Source organism: Nerophis ophidion, linkage group LG07 (assembly GCF_033978795.1).
Source record: "Nerophis ophidion isolate RoL-2023_Sa linkage group LG07, RoL_Noph_v1.0, whole genome shotgun sequence".
Classification (NCBI taxonomy): Eukaryota; Metazoa; Chordata; class Actinopteri; order Syngnathiformes; family Syngnathidae; genus Nerophis; species Nerophis ophidion.
Genome location: NC_084617.1, coordinates 60,190,965 through 60,215,007, shown reverse-complemented (window position 1 = coordinate 60,215,007; position 24,043 = coordinate 60,190,965). Strand labels below are relative to the sequence as shown.

Below are 24,043 nucleotides of genomic sequence, written 5' to 3'. Positions count from 1 at the left end.
AAAACATTACTCCTAAAATCAATTATAAGACCAAAACACAGAATAATATTAAGTTTGTAATATTATATGAATGTACTTCTGCTAAACATGGAAAATAAAGTACTTGCGCATCAATTTTAGTAACACCCAATTCTTAACCTTTTATGTTGCAAAAACGATAATCTCACTGGAATGCATTTCAGAACAAAACATTACTCTTAAAATCAATTATAACTGATTAACTGATTGTGAGTTAAAAGTTTAATCATTTGTATTAATAGTGGTCGTTTTATTTAATACATAAATATGTATTTTGCTGTTTTTGCCTCTTTAGTCGGCTTACTTTTTTTTGTAAATATCTTTAATTTTGGTTTAAAAAAAATAGCGGAAAGTCACTGCAAAGAACGTAAAAGTTTACATTTTTAAAACGTCACTCATTTGAAAGACCACCTTAAAAAAAAAAAAGTCTACGTCCCGCCCCCATGCTGTCTTCCGGCCCGTTGATTGGCTGACGTCTCATGCGCGGAAGGGCTGCTCAAAATGCAAAACTTGTTGCTGGCTGCCGCGGACGCGTTGATCCTCGCGCACGCGCACGCACACACACGGCCGCGTGCTCACGCGCACGCAGCCCCCCCCCCCCCCCCCCAAAAAAAAAAGAAAGAACCGAGCGCGCCGAGGGTGTGTGTGTGCGTGTGTATGTGTGTGTGTGTGTGTGTGTGTGAGTGTGTGTGTTCAAGTCAATGTACTCGCCCCGCACACACACTTCGGCACACAAGTCAGTCACCAGACGGCCGCGCGTGTTTCGGAGAGCTGAAGGAGCCAAAAGCCGCGCTTGCTTCGGAGCACAACGACGGACGTGAAAGATGCTGTCAAGCCGCTCCGTGCTGGTGGAGCGCGGGTAGTGCGCGCCGCCCGCCCAGCTCCGGGACCAGCACCGGACCCGAACCCGGACCCGGACCCGGACCCGGGATCAGCTCGTGTATTGAGAGGAGAACAGTTGATGGTGGATTTACGACTTTTCCCCCTTCCTGCTGTTCGTTTATTGACATTTTAATGGACATCACTTTTTTTTTTTTTTTTTTTAAATCCTCCTCTTGAAAGGTAGTTTTTTTTTTAATAATGCAACTTGGACCTTTTTCCCCCTCCAACGCCGTTATGGGACTTTATGGGCTGCTTTGACATCAGACTGCATTCTTAAATGATAAGATGGAAATGATTATATTTTAAGTTAAATAGTTTTACTTCTCTGCATTGCCATGTTCACACCGAAGCAGGGATATTACTTGTCAGCTGGCAAGGTAAATCATTTCCTTGATTAAAAGCAATATTCTGCATGTAAAATTATTTAAAAAAAAAACATGTTTGTTGAGTTTTCCAAGCTATTTAAATTGTAGTTTGCATTTTTTTTTTTTGTTACTTTTACGGATAGACTGCTAAACAGTCCTTCCGATGTCTGGCAAAGTTGCCATTATGTGGGATTAATCGGAGACTAGGATGTTTGGTTCTCAGATTAATAGTAGAACCCCTGGCCAGCCAGAGAGAAACAAAAACCAACCCAGACTGAACATGGGCTCTCATTATAAAAGTACTCCTTTTCATGCTGGGGGTCCTCCGGGGGCTGTGGAGCCCGGCATGGGCCCTATGAGTGACCCCCAAATGCTCGGACTGAACATGAACATGAACGGAGAGCAGTACGGAGGGTTTCACTCGCGGGGTCACTCGGACATGCATGCAAGCGGCGGACTTCAGCAACAGCAACAAGGAGCCATGCATGGATTTTTTAACAACCAGCAACCTCATCAAGGACATCCTCACGGCCATCAACCTCACCCCCACCAACATCATCCCCACTTCAGTGGGAGTTTTGGAGGGCCAGAGCCAGGGTCATCATGCCTGCATGGTGCCAGGCTAATGGGCTACAATAACAATGCCATGGGACCACAGCAGGGCTTTGGAGAGGGATTTGATCCTCTCGCTGAGGGACAGGCAGGGGACGGCTTTCCGCAACAGCAGCAGCAGCGACCTGCTAACATGCCTGACTTCCAACATCACGGGCCTCCCAGTGGCAGCCATGCTGTCCCTGCCCCCTGCCTACCCCTGGACCAGTCACCGAACCGGGCAGCTTCTTTCCATGGCCTGCCGTCATCCTCCTCGTCCTCCTCTGATTCTCACAGCCTGGAGAACAGACGGCTGCCCAACCAAGGCGCTGTGGAGGGACTAGAATATAACTTCCCTGGTGAGCCCCCTTCCGGACATTTTGACGTACCTGTATTTTCACCATCTGAGTCAGAGTCTCAGCTACCCCATTTTGGTCCAGGAAGAGCAGTTCCCAGCGGGAATTTTCCAGGAAACCCTGGCATGCCTCGGACACCGGGCATGCAGGGCATCTCCAAAGGACACCAACAGCCGCCTCCACAGCAGCCTCAACACGGAATGTTTTTCGAGCGTTTTGGAAATGGCCGGAAGGTGCCCGTGGGAATGGACCCGGGGGTCAGTGCCAGACATCCTCTCATGCAACAGCAACAACAGGCTGGCTTGATAGCCAGACAAAACTCATGCCCTCCTGGCCTCCCCAGACCCCCTCAGGCTGAGTCTGGCTCCACAAACCCGAACATTCTGGATGGAGGGGTCATGATGAGTGGCCAACACAATCAGTTTGAATATCCCATTCACAGACTAGAAAATAGGGGTCTGCATCCCTATGGGGACCCCATGTTTAATATGCAACAGCCAGCTCCTCTTCCCTCCCAACAGCCCCCGAATCAGAGGCTACAACACTTTGACGCCCCTTATATGAACATGGCAAAAAGGCCTCGATTTGACTTTCCCAATGCGCATAGTGCTGAAGGCTGGTGTGGTGGCATCGAGAACCATCTCTCCCCCTCTTCCTACCCAGGACTGCCTGGGGAGTTCACCCCACCTGTGAATGAAGGTTTCCCACCAGGCCCACTGCAGCACACAGGACCTGAGCAACAATCTTTACAGCAGCGACAGAATGCAGCCATGATGATAAAACAGATGGCCTCTCGCAACCAACAGCAGAGAATGAGGCAGCCCAGTCTGCAGCAGCTTGGTCACCATGGCGATGTGCCTCCTGGCCCAATGGGTCACGGCGGCCCAGTAGGGGGCATGCCTCAGCCCAACTTTGACAGGGAGAATGGAGGCAGGATGGCCAATGTTGATGGACAAAATCCACACGTGAACCAGGAAAACTCCTGGTTTCAAGGGTCCCACCCTCCTGGGGAGATGATGTCAAGGCGTATGGGTGGAGCAGGCAGTGACTCAGGGCCCCATGACATGGGTCTACAGCAGAACGGGCCTGGGATGATGTTTAGGCCAGGTATGGGCATGCAGGACGGGCATGTGCAGGCCCTCCATTCTCCAGGCATGCACTCGCAATTCAGCGGCAATATGGGTAACCTCTCACAAATGCAGTCTCCGGGAGCAGGAGGAGGTGCAGGACACCCGAACGCACCAGCAGAGAGACGACCAGCAGACTTCCCCGCACCTCCGATGGGAGCGCAGCCACCGTTTCCTTACGGAGGGGCGAACCGTCAAGGGCCACCTCACAATGTATCCCAGGGGGTGAACACCTCACCAGGGAGCTTCCCTCCCCCATCTGAGTTCCCCCCAGGCCAGCGGTCGTCTGTTAGCAAACTCGGTGCTCTGTCACTTGGGAATTTTAGCAAAACCAGTGCTAAAGACAGTGTTTTTGGCCAGAGCTGCCTGGCGGCCCTATCTACGGCCTGCCAGAACATGATCGCAAGCCTAGGGGCTCCCAACCTCAACGTAACATTCAACAAGAAAAACCAAAACGAGGGCAAGCGAAAACTGAGTCAGACAGAGCAGGACATTAATAGCAGCACATCTAACGGGACTGGCAGTGCTGGGCCTGAGTATTTTCAGAGCAGCACTTCTCAGAACAACCAGCTGCCTGGCACTGGGAATAGCAATTCTAAGCCTGCAAGTCAAAACCAGACGGTGCAGGGGGAAGCCAGTGCCCTCTCCCCAAATTACAACATGGACGCTACCCCGTGCAATGAGGGGAAGGCAACAACAGGGAGTGGGAGAGGGAGAGGGAGGAGAAAAAGAGACAGTGGACATGTGAGCCCTGGAATTTTTTTTTCCTCTGAAAACGGCAACCCTGTTGTGAGTCCAGGCCAGCAGACCCCTTCAGCTGGTGTTGGGGAGAGGGGTGGGGGCACACCCCATGAGAAACACCTGTCCCCCTCTTGGGGGAAAGGAGGTGACCTAATGTTGGGGGACCAGACTGACCTGATGTCTTCTCTGGACAGTGGCATTCAAAGTGTTGCCAAGTCTGACAGCAGCTCGCCACGAGTGGACTTTCCTGATGATGTCAATGCCCACTTTGGCAACGAGGACGAGGTGTCCTCCAGCTCGGATGCGGGAGGCTCCTCAGCCAATAAGCCCAACCGTAGCCCCATGATCAATGGCTCACCCAAAATGCAAATAAACGGACAGAAACCCTTAAGCATGGGCATTAACAATCATACTACCTCGACGCCGGACAGCTACGGACTAAGCGCCGGAGCGGGAGCCGGCAGCAGTGGGGTGAGCCACCCAGGTACACCCGGGGGGGAGCAGGTACGCACCCCATCCAGCACCTCCGGTCAGGATGAAATCCACCCGTTGGAGATTCTACAGGCCCAGATCCAGCTGCAGAGGCAGCAGTTCAGCATCTCCGAGGACCAGCCTCTGGCCATGAAAAACGGCAAAAAGAATGGCGACTGCGCCTCGCAGAACGGAGACAACGAGCTGGCAAGCTGCAGCCCCGATGCTGGGAAGGGCTCAATGGGCACTATTGACCTTGACGCGCTCATGGCAGAGCAGCACGCCACCTGGTTCGTGCCCGCCGACAAGGCCATGATGGACGGGTCGGAGGACGACAAGGCCATGGGACCTTGGGAGAAAAACAAGAGCCAAAACAACAATAAAGAAGGTAAGCGACATTTTGTTTCCTTCTACTTTTTTTTTTTTTTGTCTTTACTTGCAGCACTGAGTTGTTTTTATGATATTATGCAAAAAATAAGATGACATTTTTTTTTTAAAAGTCACCCAATATTTTAGTGAACCTCTCACACAATACATTATTTCTGTCCTGTATAAAAAAGTCCCTTTTAAAAACATTTTTTTTTTTTTACCCAGCATTGACTTGAAACTTTCCCTTCCTACAGTGTATTTTTTAATTTTTTTTTTATAGATTTCCTCATTGTAGTGGCACTTGAAAAGAACACCTCGAGAAAAGTAAACATTTCCCGTGGTTCGTTATCTGGCTTTTCAGGGTGAACAACTGCACTGAGAGGATTAATAGCTTTTAGAGGATGTGCGTCTACACAGCAGGGTTTCCCTCGGCCTTGTTACGTGTTTGTTTATGTTCTTACCATGGGATAATGCAGAGCTGCTGCAATGGAATTGGCTTGACGTGACGTGGATTTTAAGAAATAAAACATGTAAATATAATAACAAGTCTAATAAAGTGGGTTTTTGGGGGGGGGGTTAAAAAATCTGATTAGAGGTAATATAATTTATTTAATGACATATGTTGTATAAAATAGTATTAGTGAATGCATTGAAAATATTGAAAACATTTATGAAAATTCACAAGTTGGCAAATTGTATTATTACAATACTTACTCTATTTGCTAATATACAGCACTATAAACTACTGTAATTATTTAGCAATCTTTCAGGTGCTTTTAAAAAAAAAAAATCAATTATCAACTTAAGTTTGAAAACGTTTATATTGCATATTTACTGAAATTGCCTAAAAGTTGACGTGCATGAAAATTAAAACACATTTTTAATTAAATTGTGCTTTTGTTTCCTCAACTGTCGCGTAAAAATCTGAAAAAGTCTCTGACCCGCCGTCAGCGCGAAGCTCTGGCAGCTGGTGCGGAACATAAATATGCAATAACCATATAGTAATAATGTGAATATATGTAATTGTATGAGCCACTAGCTGCCGTGTTTGCAGCGCCTCTTTGTTCTGTTCACTGCAGGCTTCTAAGAGAGGCGGGTGAGGGTGGGGGCGGAGGTAGGGGGGGCTGTGTCTGGATTGGTGATGTATATTATAATATATACAGAATATATGGTGTTTATGAAGCATGGGTGGTGCTGTTAACAATAAGGCAATAACTTGTTACCAGAGGCCTGATATCGCTTTAAATCAATAGGAAACTCAAACAAACCAGGATCATCATAGACGCCATTTTTGCTTTTTGTTTGGCTTGGAAGTCCACCACTCAATTTAATGAATCGCGACTGTAGCCTTTTAATTCCTCTGATTTATTGATGCTCTTTTAAGAGGTGAGCAATCCCTGCTAATTTATGCTGACATTAGTGAAAACAACATAGCTGCAGGAGTGTGTCCGCAGGAGATATGATGCAAGGTATTTGTTGTTATTAGATGGAGATTTGATTAGATCTGACCCAGGAAGGCTCGTCAGTCATGCATCCTGTTGCATGCACACTTCCAGAATAGTCTGCTTTTTCCCCTCCTGCCGCCGCCTTCCCTGCACGGACGCGAGGCCCGCAAAGCTCTGGAGCGATCGATAGCTAGTTAGCACAAATCACGGCTCCTGACAGTTTTTCATTTGAGTGCTTCAGACAGCAAAGATGAAAAAAAAAATAAATAAATAAATGGTGACGGTGTATTTGGGGAGGGGGGCGGAGGGGTTGGAGATTGAATCTGATGCCCGGGTTGCACAGGAGGGAGCAAAATAACATCATAATTTCAGATAAGTCATCGCCCTCAGCGCGAGTGCCATGAAAGACAACATCCCACAGGCTTTTTTTTTTTTTCTCGCGACGAAAACTATCCACCTCAACCAGTCGGTCCAGTTTGAAGTCACACTTCTGCTCGGTAAAACAGTCAGAGAATTGATTTTAGGAAAAAAAAAAAAAAAAAAGAAGACGATCAGAAGCTGTCTGAGGAAGTAATTATTTTAAGTAGGTTTTAAGCAAGTAGTTATTTTACAGAATTAATATGTTTTGATTTTAGTGAAATGATGTCTTATTTTATGCATTTTTAGCATGAATTAATTATGTATATTTCCAAGATGTGCATTTTAGGGGCCGGTGTCCTCACATTGTAATTGTTAATTATTTATATATTGAATTGTCTTGTCCAAGGTCCGGATTAGGTTTGCACAATGCTCATATATTTGGGTCTCCTTTTATAAAAGTGGAAGTCATGGGATTAAGAATTTTAACTGGTTATTTAGCCATCTGGGGATTTTTTTTTAAATTATCCTTAAAGCCAAACTGGACACAAAAGTCCATCCTTTTTATTTAAATATAACTTTTTAAAACTTTTTTGGTCCTGCTGAACAAAAATACCAAACATTTATTTTCACCCTTTTGAAGGCATTTCATAACAGGTCAAATTAGTAAAATAACACAATGTTATGATGTTTAAAAAAAAAAAAAAAAAATGATATGTTTGGTATTTTTATTCAGGGCTGAAGCTGATTAAAAGATTCAAGCAAAGAAAGTAAAAAAAAAAAAGGGGGGAATTTTATGTCGTGTTTGGCTTTGGGTTTTTTGTTAAATAACTGCGGGTGTATTGTACACCTGTGAAAAAATTGGAAATTAAAGTCATTTTTTTCTTTCACGTGCACAAATATGTATAGTATGAATACTGAAAGGACAAAACAAGTAAACCTTTGTCCTTTAAAGGTTAAAACTGCTTGATCCAAAGTTGTTTTCCGGGCTATAACAGGAAGAGCAACACGTATGATTCACCATTAAATGATGCACAAGCTTAAAAGTTAACGTGCATTTTTTTTTTCATATGTGCACTGTAAACCTGTTCATTTTAAATACAATTACTCTAATTGTTACTGTGAACTATCTTTCCGGCAAATTACTGTGAATTACAACAAAGTTACAACTGTATGCTGCAACTTCACAATTTTTACTGGATGGTTAATTACTGTTTTAATTTACATTCCCTTGTGATTATACAGAGGAATATTTTTTACACGGTTTTACTGTGAAATAACAGTTAATTACTATGAAACAAAAGGATATCGTCATTTTTAAAGTGAATTGTTGTAATGTTACAGTACTTGTTGATGACAGTATTTTATTGTGAAAAATACTTTGAAATCCTGGTCCATGTTTCACTTTTTCCCCTGGTCCTTGCATTTAGAGGTTAGTACGCTTTTGGAGCTTCATTTCATTTTTGCCTCCGCTCTTTGGGTGACAGCTTGTATATTTAAGTTTGAAATTGCTGTCGAAACTTCCCGCCGTACGCTTAAAGTTCACCCTAAGCTCGTCTTCCTCCTGTGATGTCGGTTAATGTTCTCCTCCGTTTTGGTAACTTCTGCGCGGCCTTGATAACGAGGCACCAGAAGTGGGACGTAGGAAGTGAACGAGTTATTTTTGTTTTCCCCTTATCAACTCGTTTCATGCACTTTTAAAAAAAGAACGAAAAAAAAAACAAAAAAAAACTTCACAGTTGACCTTACGGAACACTTTCTCTCTTCCCGCCGAGTCTTTAAAGAGCCGTGATTATGATCAAATCTGTCGCTCTGACTTTGACAGGTTTGAAAAGAGAGAACTAGCGTGTTACAATACCTGCTAGAAAGCGCTTTAATCTGCACACACACGTGCACACACACACACACACACACACAAGTTGTATTGATATTTCAGCATTGAGGACAGTCCACTGAGACTACCTGTTTTTTGACGTTTCTGCACGACAACAACCGCGCAAACTGGGCCAGTCATTTCTATTTCCTGTTTCAAAACATTAAGAAAATAAAAGTGATTGGCACTTGCTTGCATGTGAAAAAAAACAACAACAAAAAAACCCCAAACAGCTCGATCAGTGCGATATGCTTTACCTGTCATTACGCAGTCCTTCACTTTTTCCAACAACACACTTTCCCAAAGTCTTACACACACACACACACACTTCTCACACCTGCAAGAGTGACAATCATCATGATAATCGGGGCAATTAGCTTTGCTGGTATTGTTTCCAAAAGACATAATTCATCTGCAGGCAGCTCCTGCTCTTTAACCTGCTTATTGACAGGTTCATTAGGCCTACAAAAGAAGTGCTGGTGCGTCTCTGCAGGGAATTTCTGCAGTTGGTTTGCGTGCGAGCTACTGTGGGGACTCTTGGCAACCAAACGGCAAACAATTGTTGTTTGCAAAGAATTTGAAATTGTGACATTCATTGTCTTTACGGGCAGTGCCTTGTACTTTTGGCTTATATGCGTGTGTGTGTGTGTGTGTGTGTTGTGCATGCACGTGAGTATGGCTTTGTCGACGCCGCAACTTGATAGTGTAGATGTGTCAGCTGCAGACATAAAGTTTGATTTATTTAGTCTTGGTGTCACACTCACTACCCGCCGCCTCTTTCCTTAGGTGAGTGGCTGAGTGGAACTCATCTTTTGAAAGTGTTTGGGAAAAAAATGTTTTGGTTTGAGGGTGGAAAGGGGGGGGAGGGCACACATGCTATATGGTCGTCCCTTGCTATTTTACTTTTTTTTTTTAAAGCATATTCTTGGCCTAACTTAGGCATAGCAATGGATAAATGAATTAAACATATCAATATTACACACTATGGCCAACACTAAATTGGCCATAGTGTGTGAATGTGAGTGTGAATGTTGTCTGTCTATCTGTGTTGGCCCTGCGATGACTTTGCGACTTGTCCAGGGTGTACCCCGCCTTCCGCCCGATTGTAGCTGAGATAGGCGCCAGCGCCCCCCGCGACCCCGAAAGGGAATAAGCGGTAGAAAATGGATGAATATTACAGGAGTATTGGCCACTAGATGAGACCAAACCTGTCACTGATCAGTATCTTGGCTTCTGGTTGGCTCAGCCTCAGGCAGAATTATTATACGAGACTTAGTGTAAAGGTGACTATTAGTTCATGTCTAGATGCCTCTCATAATGTAAAATAAACATTTTTAGAAGGTCGTAATATATATACATATATATATTGAGCAATGTATAACGGATAAACCGCATAAACCTCGACTATATATATATATGTATATATATATATATATATATATATATATGTATATATATTGTATAAATACATACATATATATGTATATATTAAATACGTATATATATATGTATATATATATATATATATATATATATATATATATATATATATATATATATATATATATATATATGTTAGGTCTGTGATAAGAAAGGGCATTGAAGCTTAGGGAAGGCTATGCGGAATTAAACTGTAACTGAACCAGCAGCAAAGTAAACATAAACAGAATGCTGGACGACAGCAAAGACTTACTGTGGAGCAAAGACAATTTACATCCGAACATGACATGACAATCAACAATGTCCCCAAAAATAAAAAATAAAAACAAGTGAAATATTATTGGTTGCTAAAACAAAGTAGATGCGGGAAATATTGCTCAAAGTAAGACATGAAACTGCTACAGGAAAATACCAACAAAAAAGAAAAAGCCACCAAAATAGGAAGTAAAAGACTACACACAGGAAAACAGCAAACAAGTCCAAATAAGTCAAGGTGTGATGTGACAGGTGGTGACAGTACACCATGCATGCTTGCTTATGCTTTAAAGTCACGTCCAACAATTGCGACAACAACTTTTTATTGTCAACTGAGTTTTGTTTTTTTAATTATTTCTGCTGGTGGGGTGCCTCAGCATTTTTTAATGCGAAAAATGTGCCTTGGCTGAAAAAAACTGACCTACAACATGAGCATAAAAACATGCGGCGATAGGTCAAAAAAAGTATATAATGTTTCAGTAAAAATAATTAAAAAAAAAAAGCCCAGTAGAACTGGTTTGTCAATCCTTTAAAATGGACTTTGGAATGGAATAAAATAGGGCCATAGATTATTTTAGTAATTAAGTAATCTATTGATTAGTTTGTTTGATTAATCGAGTCCTCGGACAAAACACACTTTACAGCCTCAAAGCGTACTTTTGGGAAAATAGTTTGTATAAATATTTTTCTTATTGCCATAACCTTATTTAATTTTCGAACAAACGCATAACCTCAACAATAAAATTGCACTTTTAACATGTGTGCATTATTCTTTTTTTTTTTTTGGAAACTCCACTCTTAGATTAGGTCCCCACACACCACCGCTCTAAAATGCGTTTTTTTTGCATCATACTGTTTCAGGCGCTCCATGTAGTCTGGATTTCATACATTTTTAATTGTTTTATTCATTGAACAATTAATCAAAGCAAAACAGATAAATAGAAGCTTTTTTTTAAAATCAAATTTATCGATTAATTGTTTTAGCCCTAATGTTGGTGACTCCGTCCGTCTCTGTTCTTTTTTTTTTTACATTTTGTTGAGTACAAGAGCAAAATAATCCATCATGGAGCCAAAGAAAGTTTTGAATGACAACACTTTGATAAAGAAGGTGAGAAACACTATTGAATTTTGGATCTCCCTCCCGACCATATTTGCAACAAGAGTGCTTCATAAAGTAAGAGTGATGTTAAATGTTAGTTTATACATTTAATTTGTCATCAAATGTATTTTGCATCATTTTCCACGTGGAAAACTACAATTTTTCTCGATAAAATGTTTGTATAAAAAAAAAAAAAAAAATGTTTGAATGTCTGATTCCAATTAATAAGAGTCACCTTATTTCTCACGGCACAAAACAATCAGTTTTTTGTACGATATAAAGCAGTGTTCCCCAAACTACGGCCCGCGGGCCAGATTCGGCCCGCCAGCTTTCGAGACCTGGCAGGAAGTCCCAAGTTAAAAAAAAAAATATATATATATATATATATATTCCGTATTTCCTTGAATTGCCGCAGAGCATATAGTATGCGCCTGCCTTGAATTACTGCCGGGTCAAACTCACTTCGCAAAATAATTAGCGCATGCTTAGTATTACCGCCTGGTCAAACTCATGACCTCACGAGCGACACTTCCCCTGTCATCATTTTCAAAGCGGAGGAGGCTGATTTCAATACCGGTAATTTGAAATTGCATAAATAAAACAAGATTAAGAGCTATTCAGTAGGATTTAAGGTCCAAGCTTACATCACACTCAAATTTTTACTGCATGCCTTTGGTAAGTGCCGGAGTGAGAAGATATTTTAAAATAATTGGTGCATGCTTACTTTTATCGCATGCCTTTGATAAGCGCAGGCGTGAAAAGAGTTTTTAAATTAATTAGCGCCCCGGCGGCAATTCAAAGAAATACAGTATATATTTTTTATTTATTTCATTATTCTTTTTTTTTTAAATCTGTCCTTTCTAATCCATTTTCTACCACTTGTTGCTTGTTACTCTCAGAGTCTCCTAGCCGCTCAGGCAAATCACATTGTCTAAAAATGCATTTTCACACTCAAATTTTTACTGCATGCCTTTGGTAAGTGCCGGAGTGAGAAGAGGTTTTAAAATAATTAGCGCATGCTTACTTTTACCGCATGCCTTTAATAAGCGCAGGAGTGAAAAGAGGTTTTAAATTAATTAGCGCCCCGGCGGCAACTCAAGGAAATACGGTATATATATATATATATATATATATATATATTTTTTTTTTTTTTTAATTTATTTATTTAAATCTGTCCTTTCTAATCCATTTTCTACCACTTGTGCTTGTTACTCTCAGAGTCTCCTATCCGCTTAATTTTCCAATCGATATCATATATATATATATATATATATATATATATATATATATATATATATATATATATATATATATATATATATATATATATATATAATATATATATATATATATATATATATATATATATATATATATATATACATATACATATATATATATATATATATATAAACAGCCTGGCCCCCTGGCCAAATTATTTTAACCCAATGTGGCCCCCGGGTCAAAAAGTTTGGGGGCCCCTGATATAAAGGAAAACTGAGGTACCACTGTATAGTGACGGTGGAAAAGAGCGTGTTCAAAGTTAAGAAATGTGTTAGATTTGTTGCTTGTTGGATAAAAAAAAAAAAAGTAGTAAATCATCCAGCGTGTTGTTTTCCCCAAGGTAAGGTGTTAGGATGAATAACCTGTTTCAGCTTGTGGTAAATGTTCTTCTTGTACGGATCAGCGGGCGGAAAGATGCATTTATCAGGGAGATGCACAAATTGAAAAGTAGAAAAAAAAAGAGTTATTGTGGATGGTTGTGACACTCCTGCAAATGTCTTTTGTCCTGTTGACTGTTTGCAAAAAAACGAGAAAGAAAAGTTGAGTACAAGGCGTCGTGTGTCTCCGCCGGTTAGAAAGGTGTGTTTGTGTGTTCAGCTCTCCTGAGGTGTCAGTGTTGTCACGTCGCCAGCAGTGGTTATGTCGTTTGCCCGTGCAGCTCCGTGTCAGCCGTCTTTAATTTGTATTTGGCAATTGACGAGTGACTTATGACACCTGAGCGTTTTCTCCTCGCAGACCGAAGTAGCGGCTGATTGTAGGAGCGATAGAGGCTCGTGTACTTTCCAGGGAAAGTAAAGTGATAGTTTTGCATTTTTTAACAATAACAAGAAAACATAGCAAAGAAAAACTGTTGACTTTAAGTTAAAAAAGTTAAAGTACCAATGAATGTCACACACACACTAGGTGTGGCGAAATTATTCTCTGCATTTGACCCATCACCCTTGATCACCCCCTGGGAGGTGAGGGGAGCAGTGGGCAGCAGCGGTGCCGCGCCCGGGAATCATTTTTGGTAATTTAACCCTCAATTCCAACCCTTAATGCTGAGTGCCAAGCAAGGAGGTAATGGGTCTGGGATTTGAACTCACGACTGACCAATCTCAGGGCGGACACTCTACCCACTAAGCCACTTTATAAATCATGCAGAGGGTTTTTGCATTTTTAGTTTGCATTACATTTCAATATTTTAAGTACTATTTTAAACAGAAACAAACAGAACATTTTATGTCAAGAAACTTTTCAAACTTCAAGTGTTTACAAAGTACAAAAAAGAAGAATCATGATAAACATTCTTTCATCTACCCATTCATTCATTCTCAAAACAATTTTACTCATCTCATTATATGAAATATAACTTACTTCACCAATTATTATTTATTCATATATTTTCATTGTGATTACTTATGGAGTATATCGTGAATAAATTGAGAACAGGAAGTGAACAAAAGTTTTAGCAACTGTTATGTAAAAGAAAAGGGGGTAGGATTAAATAAGCTCTGCTTCTTCCTATTCCTTTTCGAACATGTTGAAAAGAGAAACTGGAAATTGCGATGTATCATGTTGTATGCATGCACGTTCAAAATAAACTCAACTCTAATAAATCGTCTAAATTAATCTTACAGCTGCAGCTATCGATCAATTTTGTAGTCGAGTAATTTTATATTAGATTTAGATTTAGATTTATTGGTCCTAGTTGGGGAAACTCATTTTCACTGCCGTACATTTAAACAATAGACATTACACATCACAAAACAAAAAGACATCATACATGACCAACACATTTACAGGCTTTGTCAGACAGGTCGGCTGGGCCTTCTGTTAAGGGCGGCTATAGCTGCAGGGATAAGGCTTTTCCTGAAGTGGGCCCTCCGGAATTTGATGGTTCTGTACCAGCGCCCTGATGGTAGTGGGATTATGTATTGGATTGATGTATCGATTGTTTTGTTCGATTAATCGATTAATCCGATCCAATCCACTTTGTTTATATAGCACATTTAAACAACAATAACGTTTCCAAAGTGCTGCACAGCCATGTTAAAAACAATATTAAAAAAACAATATTATGCTCCACCAATGACTGAATAAAAACAAAAAATAAATAAATATAAAACCAATATAAAAAAAAACAATGTAAAAACAAATATGATTAAAAATAATTTTAAAGGGTAAAATCAATTAAAACAGTAAAATAGAAATCAAAGTGTATAAAAAACAAAGTGGACAACAGAGGACAGAGGACCACACAACGATTAAAGCACACTTTATAGCCTTGCTGCATATTTTCGGGAACATTTGAGATTTCTCTGCTTGTCACAACCTTCATTCTTTATTTTCAATTAAACGCACATCATAAACATTGAAATCAGTACATTGATAGAAATGAGAGGGATAAGAACTCTGTTCCCTGTCCCGCAGATCACAGCACTCGGACTGCGACGATTAATCAATGAATTCGATAAGGAAAGAAGCTTGAGGTATCACTTTAGTGTGGGGAACATATTCACCATTAATTAGTTGCTTAATAAGATGCAAATTAGTAACAGATTGGCTCTTAATTAGTCATTATTAAGTACTTATTAATGCCTTATTCTGCCTGGCCCTAATATACAACCAGTAAGCTATTAACTAAGAGTCTTCCCTAAATAACCTTAGAATTAGTGCTTATTAGTAACCCTAACCCTTACCCTAACCCTTTAATGTTCCCAAATAGTGTCCAAATAACTCTAAATTAAGTGCTTTTTACTTAGAATATGTTTCCCATACTAAAATGTTACCAAGCTTGTTTATCTGTTGTTTCGATTAATCATTTAATGCACCCAACCAATGAAATTTGATAAAATCCGGAGGACATGAAGTGAACTTTTAAAACGCAGACATAGTTTCTGCACGGCCGCTGATCTGTGTGGCGACGAGCAGAGGATCATTTTCTTTGTCATTTTTTAAGTTTTTTTTTTTTTTATCAATGCACACATGTTAAAAGTGCAATTCCAATGTTGATGATGCACATTTACTAGGAACAAAGAATGAAAGTCAGGGCAAGCATAACAATTGTTGTTTATTTCCAGGAATTTCCCTAAAGTATGCATTGAGGTTCTGAAGTGTGTCTTATCTGATTATTCGATTAATCAAACAAACTCATCGACACATTACTTTATTACAAAAATAATGGATAGCTGCAGCCCTACATGGAAGCAACACACCACCGCTCTCGTGTGCGGAAATTAATGTTCGCGTATTTCAATTTCCAGGTACTCCATTTAGTTACACTCATTAAACGATTAATTGAAGCAACCAAGTATAAATCAAAGTTTTTTGTTTTTTTTTTACAAATAAATTAACGGTTTCAGCCCTGTTAATCAGAATAAAATATGTAATGCAACTAACATCTCACACAACATATATGAGTCAAAAAGAGTCAATATGCAAGACACTAACAGTCTTCTCTGTTAAAAATTTTAACACAAAAAAAAAACATGACGGAAATAGTCGACAGACATAAATTGTTATACACACTCTGCAGGAAGGAGTTTCTTTCATCATCTTCAAATAGCACAAGAATAACACCAAATAATTAACATATCCATGTTTGTTAAAGGTATTAAATAAACACATTAAGTGTGCCGTTTGTGGAGCTCACTTCAAACTTACACATTTCCTCCAATACCATATTGGAATCCATTCAAGAAACATGTCGAAGTATTCGGTTGGTACATTCAAAAAGTCTTCTTTTATTTGCATGGGATTTGTCACTAGTGACTTCTTGGATATTATAATAATCTTAATATTGAAAATTGGCATCCGGATTGCTTTTCGTCAGTAACCATGGTAACATTAGGAACTCTCAAACTGTACAAATTGGTACGCCAAAGAATCACTTGATTAAAGTACAGTGTTTTATTTCCCTATATACAAACACAGTGTTACTGTTCAAACTGCGTGTAATGTTACAGTGGTCATACATATGAAATATAATTGTTAAATATGATTTTTTATGAATATTTAGGCCTACTACGCTACTGTATGTTATTGTTGGTCATTATGGTGGTACTTTGAGAGCCTTATTTCTGAGGTGGTATTGGGTGAAAAGGGTTTGAGAATAACTGATCTGAAAAGAAAGAGACACAAATTGGGTAACTTGAATAGAAAAAACCTTCTATTATTGGTTCATATGTGTAACTGTTAAAAACGGATAAAATCCACGCCAATGTGGTTTCCGCGCTGCAATAGAACGTACATGAGAGCGGTGGTGTGTGGGTGCTGTGATCTGTGTGGGGAGGCAACATTTTTTTAAAATGTTGTTTTCCTAATTTTTATGGATGCACACATATTAAAAGTGCAATTTCAATGTTAATGATGTGCATTTATTGTAAATAAAAAAAATAAGGTTATGGCAGGCAGAAAAAATGTTTACATTATTTACACCATTTTCCCATACTTGCCATCCTAGAGACCTCCGAATTCAGGAGATTGAGTGGGTGGGGTGGGGATAGATAGTGCTGCAAAGGGTTCTGGGTATTTTTTCTGTTGTGTTTATGTTGTGTTACGGTGCGGATGTTCTCCCGAAATGTGTTTGTCATTCTTGTTTGGTATGGGTTCACAGTGTGGCGCATATTTGAAAATTGGGAGGGTTGGCAAGTATGCCATTTTCCCTATATTCTGTAAATTTGTCAATGAATGAATCCGTGGATGTAAAATTGTTTGTTTATTTTATTGAGCATGGACCAGAGAAGTAATAAACTAAACTAAACTATATTATATAACAAGGCTATCAAAAGTGTTTTATCCGATTACTCAGATTAATCAAACAAACTAATTGATACATTGCTCTATTTTTATTTTTAAAATGATTGACAGCTGCAGCTATCGTCCTACCTTTCATGAGTCAATCATATTCAATGCAAATGAATCTGATGACAAACGTTACCTGTTTGAAAGCACTAAAAAATAACAAAGAACATTTTTTTTTCTTTCTGAAATGTGCTAAAAAAGGATAGAGACGGAGAAGTAGATCAATATGTCACGGGCTGAGACGACACGCTGGACAGGTCATAGATGTGCGTGTGAGTTATGAAGGGCTCACTAAATCACTTCCCATGTTCTGTTTTGTGTCTGCTTTCCTACGCAGGGAGCCTTGTGGCCGGAGAGGTGTGTGTGTGTGTGTGTGTGTGTGTGTGTGTGTGTGTGTGTGTGTGTGTGTGTGTGTGTGTGTGTGTGTGCATGAGTGTGTGCATGAGGAAAGGTAACAAATGCTGAAGGCAGTGCCTGCCTGGGCAAGCTTTTTTTTTCTCCTTTAAGTTGTAGACCAGAGAACAGAAAGGAAATTCAAACCAAAATAACCCCTGTGCGCCCCCCCTTATCCACCCACCCACACACACACACACATTTTTGTATTTCTTACCTTCTTGAGACCTCCGAATGTGCCCACCTCTTTAGGACCACCCTCTCTAGATAAATACATATTTATATGTACAAAATTAATAATACATACATGCTGCACAAATATAAAAAAGCTTGTCGTGAAAAACGAGTTGGAATTTCCATGAGAAAAAAGGTCACAATTTTTCACAAAAAGTCATGAATGTCGTACTTTTACTCAACGCCAGTCAACATTTTACAAGAAAAACTGAGCACTTGTGCAATATTATGATAAAAGTTGGGATTTTACTCAATAACGGTCGCAATTTTACAAGAAAAGCTTAAAATGTTGGGAATTTTATGAAAAGGGTCGTAATTTTACTCAACAAAAGTCAAAATTTTATAAGAAAACTTTAAAAATGTTGGCAATATTATAACAATAACAATAATTTACTCGGCAAAATTCTGAGAAAAGTCGTAATTTTACTGAAGAAATGTCACTATTTTACAAGAACAACAAAACAATTGGCAGCATTGTGATAAAAGTCAGAATTTTATATGACAAATGTCACCATTTTGCATTATAAAGTAATAATTTTACCTTAAAACAGGTCATATTTTTACTAGAAAATATTGCAGTACTACAGAAACAGAAAGAAAATCAGAAATTGTTCCCAATTTTACTAGAAAAAAATCTGCACATGATGAGAAAAAGACTGCTTTTAGTGATTTATTTTTTTTGTGTGGAATTTTTTAATTTTCATTATTTACTTCAAACTGTTACAGTATGTCTCGATATACATATTTATTTTATTTGTTTTATTCATTTTGGCCAAACGGGGCGCTTTTCAATTTCAATTGTTATTTCATATGTTGACCAGAGGGGGAGCACGTCAAGTTTTTACACACACTTGTCATTTCATATGTTGACCAGAGGGGGAGCACTTTTAAAACAACAACAAATTCCTCCTTCTTGTGCCCACCCTAATTTTTATATATTTCACCACCAGAGGTGCAAATGATGGAATGGTTTTCCGTATTGGAACCATGATTTTCGGCCCAAACTTGTTCATCGGTCCTCATATGGACAGAACTTTTCTTTGTTGATGTCTCAAGAAGGGTAGAAATACAAGAACACACACACAAACACAAACACAAACACAAACACACACACACACACACACACACACACACACACACACACACACACACACACACACACACACACACACACACACACACACACACACACACTCTCCTTCTTTCCTCTTCTGAGGCAAAGGTCATAGTTTGGGAGTCGGGCAGAGTTTTTGGGGGTTGCAAAAGGGCCCCACATGCCCTACTTTGGTAACCTTCAAGACCTGGGGCCCAGCTATGTCCCATCTGGTGTATGGAGGACACATTTTGACAAGGAAGAGTTCTGCTGTGCACAAACCTCCTGGTCGGAATCGGACGTTTTTCCCCGTGGACGCTGACGGGTTCTTTGTGCTGACAAAGGCAGAATTCTCTCACCACGCCATCTATGGCGCTAGTTGTTATGCTAAAGGAATCTGACCTGATGTCACACAGTGTCATTGGAGCCGAGGCCTTTGGGTGTTTTTGTCAGCGGAGCGCGGCTGGCCTGATTGGACGGCGTGGCGTTCCGAGAGGATAGGGTCGCGCCCTCGGGATCAAAGGTGAAGTGTCGTCATGGAAGTAGAGCTCGGGATAGAAAAGGGCAGAGCTGCGCCGCTTGAGATTCTGGAAGCATGGGAAATCAACGTGACGGCCGTGAGGAACGGGGGCGCCCAAAATAAGAAGCCATGTAAAATTTCAACTCTCCAGCGTGCACTTTGTCTTCTTTGCCTGCCATCCTTCTGTCCTTTTTAAAGACACAATTCACTGGTTTGTTGGACTTAAAGTCATCAATGAGATGAACTTCAAAGCTTGCGGTCATTTAAAAATGTAAGCGTGGACTGCAAAAAGTAATGGTAGTGAGCAGGGGCGTACATTTAATTTGTGGGCCCCCTATACACAAGGTTCCTAAAGGGCCCCCCCATACACACACACTTGGTACGTTGACATGCACTAAAACAGTGGTTCTCAACTTTTTTTCAGTGATGTACCCCCTGTGAACATTTTTTTCAATTCAAGTACCCCCTAATCAGAGCAAAGCATTTTTGGTTGAAAAAAAGAGATAAATAAGTAAAATACAGCACTATGTCATCAGTTTCTGATTTATTAAAATATGGCTCATTTGTAGTGGTCTTTCTTGAACTATTTGGAAAAAAAGATATAAAAATAACTAAAAGATTGTTGAACAATTAACAAGTGATTCAATTATAAATTAAAGCTGCAAGCAGCGTTGGTCGGGTCCGCCTTTGGCTGCTGCCCCCGCAACCCAAACCCGGATAAGCGTTAGAAGATGGATGGATAGTAGCTACTATTATTATAAGGTATTGTGTGTAGAATTTTGAGGACAAAAAAATAATTCCATTTCACATTGTCATTGTCTACTGTTAGTCCTAAGTGTCCCAATACTTTTGGCAAGTGTTAGTCCTAAGTGTCCCAATACTTTTGCCCAGTGTAAGTCGTAAGTGTCCCAATACTTTTACCTAGTGAAAGTCATAAGTGTCCCAATACTTTTGCCTAGTGTTAGTCTTAAGTGTCCCAATACTTTTGTCCAGTGGTAGTCCTAAGTGTCCCAATACTTTTGTCTAGTGTACCTACCTTCTCTGCATTGTGTGGGCACGCTAGTGCTTCCTGCTTTTAAGCAGCCATGTTGAGACAACAGCAGCACAGCAGCATCAGCCCAGTGGTTCTTTGAAGGGTCATAAAATCAAAACCGGAGCAGTAATCAAAACTCTGTGAATAACTTTTAATCAGAAGGGTTCAAACTCTCTCCTGTGTGAGTTCGAAGCCGAAACGACAAACGCGCTCAGAGGAGATAACGTTTGAAGAAAGGTGACGGGTTTTTACAAAACTTTTATTTTGAAGGGGTACTTTTTAACTTCCTGTTGATTTTTGCCAAAGGATGTCGATTATCTAAATGAAGGTCTAAGTTAGACCTACATAGAAGTTTTTGTTTCATGTATTTCCGGCATTCCTACTGGAAGTTACAAGCAATTTTGTTTGCGTTGTCTTCCTAGGAGCAGTTTTTGCTGTGTTTTATTCAAAAATTGCGCTAGAGCAAAATTTTGAGTATTGGGATTTGTTTTTTTCATTAGATCGCAATTTTTGCCAGTCCTGGTGTGTGTGCTAAGTTTGGTGAGTTTTGAAGCATTTTAAGGGGGTCAAATTACAGCTCAGAGAGGCAAAAATAGCATTTTTTGCGAAAATTTTGCTTTGAATGGGTTTTCGCAAAATTTTTGTTGATTTTTGCCCTATAAGATACATTTATGAAATTTAGGTCTAAGTCAGCCCTACATAGAGGTTTTTGTTTCATGTCTCTACGACATTCCTAACGGAAGTTACAAGCAGTCTGTTTTTTTTTTCCAGGGGGCGCTAACGCGCAATTTAGATTTTTGGGATTTGGTTGCTTAATAAGTTGGGGAGGTTTGCTGTACCGATGTGTGTGTAAAATTTGGTGAGTTTTGAACCATGTTAAGGGGGTCAAATTACAGCGCATAGGTGCGGAATAAAAAAAGAAAGAATAGTAATAAAATGTACCAGTTTCAATTGGGTCCTTGGCCCATTGCAAAGGACTCAAAGGACTAACTTTGGAGTCCTTTGCAATGGGCCTCCGGACCCTAATTAAAGCTGCAAGCAGCGTTGGTCGGGTCCGCTTTGGCTGCTGGCCACCCAACCCAAGCCCTGGTCTAAATCAGACCTACATAGAGGATGTTGTTTCATGTCTGTATGACATTCCTAACAGAAGTTACAAGCAGATTTGTCGCACCTCCGGCCAAACTATGAAAAAAACTGCGACTTATAGTCCGAAAAATCCGATAACTTTCCCCTATGCTGCTACATATGCATTATTATATTTTTACCTTTCCTCTATCACAGGGGTAGGGAACCTATGGCTGTAGAGCCAGATGTGGCTCTTTTGATGACTGCATCTGGCCCTCGGATAAATCTCAGCTGACTTTGCTTAACACGATAAGTAATGAATAATTCCACTTGTAATCACAGTGTTAAAAATAACGTTCAAAATATAAAACATTCTCATGCATTTTTAATCCATCCATCCGTTTCCTACCGCACCTGTTCAAGAAGTTGCATTAAAGGTAAGAAGTTATTTATTTATTATTGGTCAGTGTGGGGCTTGCCCTCCTGGGGGTTCTTCAGACCACCAAGCACCGACATGAGAGCCTGTTTCAGGGTTCCAATATTGTTTTATTGTTCAATTAGTCTCTCAGTTGCTTTCCAGCAATTGTCTTTTTCTTTTTCGTTCTTGCTCGCACTCTGGCTCCAGTCCCAGCCCCAAACCCGTCTCTCCTCCTGGCTGCTGCTTATAACAGAGCGACAGATGATTAGATAACAAGGCCCAGGTGGGCCATCTACACACCTGTCGCTGATTTCAAGGCCGATCCTGGTAACACCCAGCTTCGCTGCAGGCCCGCAGGCCACGCCCCCTCCACATTTAGCTTCAGAATAACAATGTTATTACAAAGAATAAGAGACCTATTATACTCTAGAAATGTTGGCCTTACTTAAAAATGCATGCGTTCAGTGTTAAAAAAATATTATATGGCTCTTAAGTAAATACATTCTAAAATATTTGGCTTCTTGGCTCTTTCAGTCAAAAAGGCTCCCGGCCCCTGCTCTATCATCTTATACTTGTCACAAAAATGTTGGTGCTGTGTTTAAATGCCTAAAGGCATACTTGCCAACCCTCCGAATTTCAGTGCCCCTCCCGAAAATCTCCTGGGGCAACCATTCTCCCGAATTTCTCCCGAATTTCTCCCGATTTCCACTCGGACAACAATTTTGGGGGCTTGCTTTAAAGCCACTGCCTTTAGCGTCCTCTACAACCTGAAAATGAGACTATTATATATGTCTCCGTTATCCATAGGTTTATCTATTACCCATAAAGTAGGCAGGCACGGAGCTGAGCTATTCCTCAGCGTGTGTTTATTCCAGCCGGCACGTTAATACACTGACACTCAACATCTGGATTCCCATCATGCATTGCTTCAAAACTACGGCAAGTAGTAATGTCCAAAAACATAACAGAGACGAAGCAGAAGAGCGGAGAAAAGACATGGCGACGACGAGTAAGAAGACGAAGTATGCTTGCGAGCTCCGAGATGATTGGAAAAAAATAATTTCAGTTCATCCAGGACAGCTGGCAGGGGAAAGGGGTATGCTGCCTGCAAATTTTGTAGATCAGACTTCTCCATTGAACACGGTGGCCGAACGAATATACTCATTCATGAACTGATTATTTATGTGTATATATAAGAAATACTTGAAAATATATACACCCCTTCTCCCAAATTCGGAGGACTCAAGTATGACCTAAAGGTGAACTTTGTCATCTTAGACGTTCATAGTTTGACGACCTTAGTTTTGAACTTTTCCTGGCTATATTAATTTCATTTGAACATTTATGATGTTGTTTTTTTTCTTTTATGAATTACATATTTAAACGGAGGCCATTTTTCATTTAAACTTTACAAAATCCATGCCGCCCCTGGGCTTGGAGCTCTGTACAACATCTCCCACTTTGAAGTAAATATCCCCCTAGTCTGTTTCCTTCACATTGATGCTGGTTGTGTGGCAACATGGAATCTACGTGTGTGTGTGCGTGTGTGTGTGTGAGTGTATGTACGCGTGTGTAAGGTATCAGGTAAATAACAAACAGGTGAAAGCCATACAAGTGAATTACATGGAATTTGCTTCAGGCATGGCCGTGGTAATCTTGCCTGTCTGCGATGCGTTTAAAGACATCTCGGCGTATTCGCCCGCTCGCACTTCTACCGTTCCCTCTGTACCGTGGCGTGTTATTCTCCCCCCCCCCCCAGCTTATTGATGCTGAGCTCTTGTTCCCGGCAGACGAACAGGCCATTATTGAGATATTACCGTGGATATGAA

At 40.4% G+C, this 24,043-nt stretch overlaps 1 protein-coding gene across 1 annotated transcript in view; it reads left to right on the top strand.

The window, feature by feature from the left end:
- Positions 1-665: 665 nt before the first annotated feature.
- Positions 666-24,043, top strand: part of mn1b (meningioma 1b) — a 38,359-nt gene continuing 14,981 nt past the window's right edge. Inside the window, exon 1 of the mRNA XM_061906741.1 lies at positions 666-4,939. Within this exon, the coding sequence (XP_061762725.1) occupies positions 1,474-4,939 (3,466 nt within the window). The 5' untranslated portion in view covers positions 666-1,473. The remainder of the gene's footprint in view (positions 4,940-24,043) is intronic.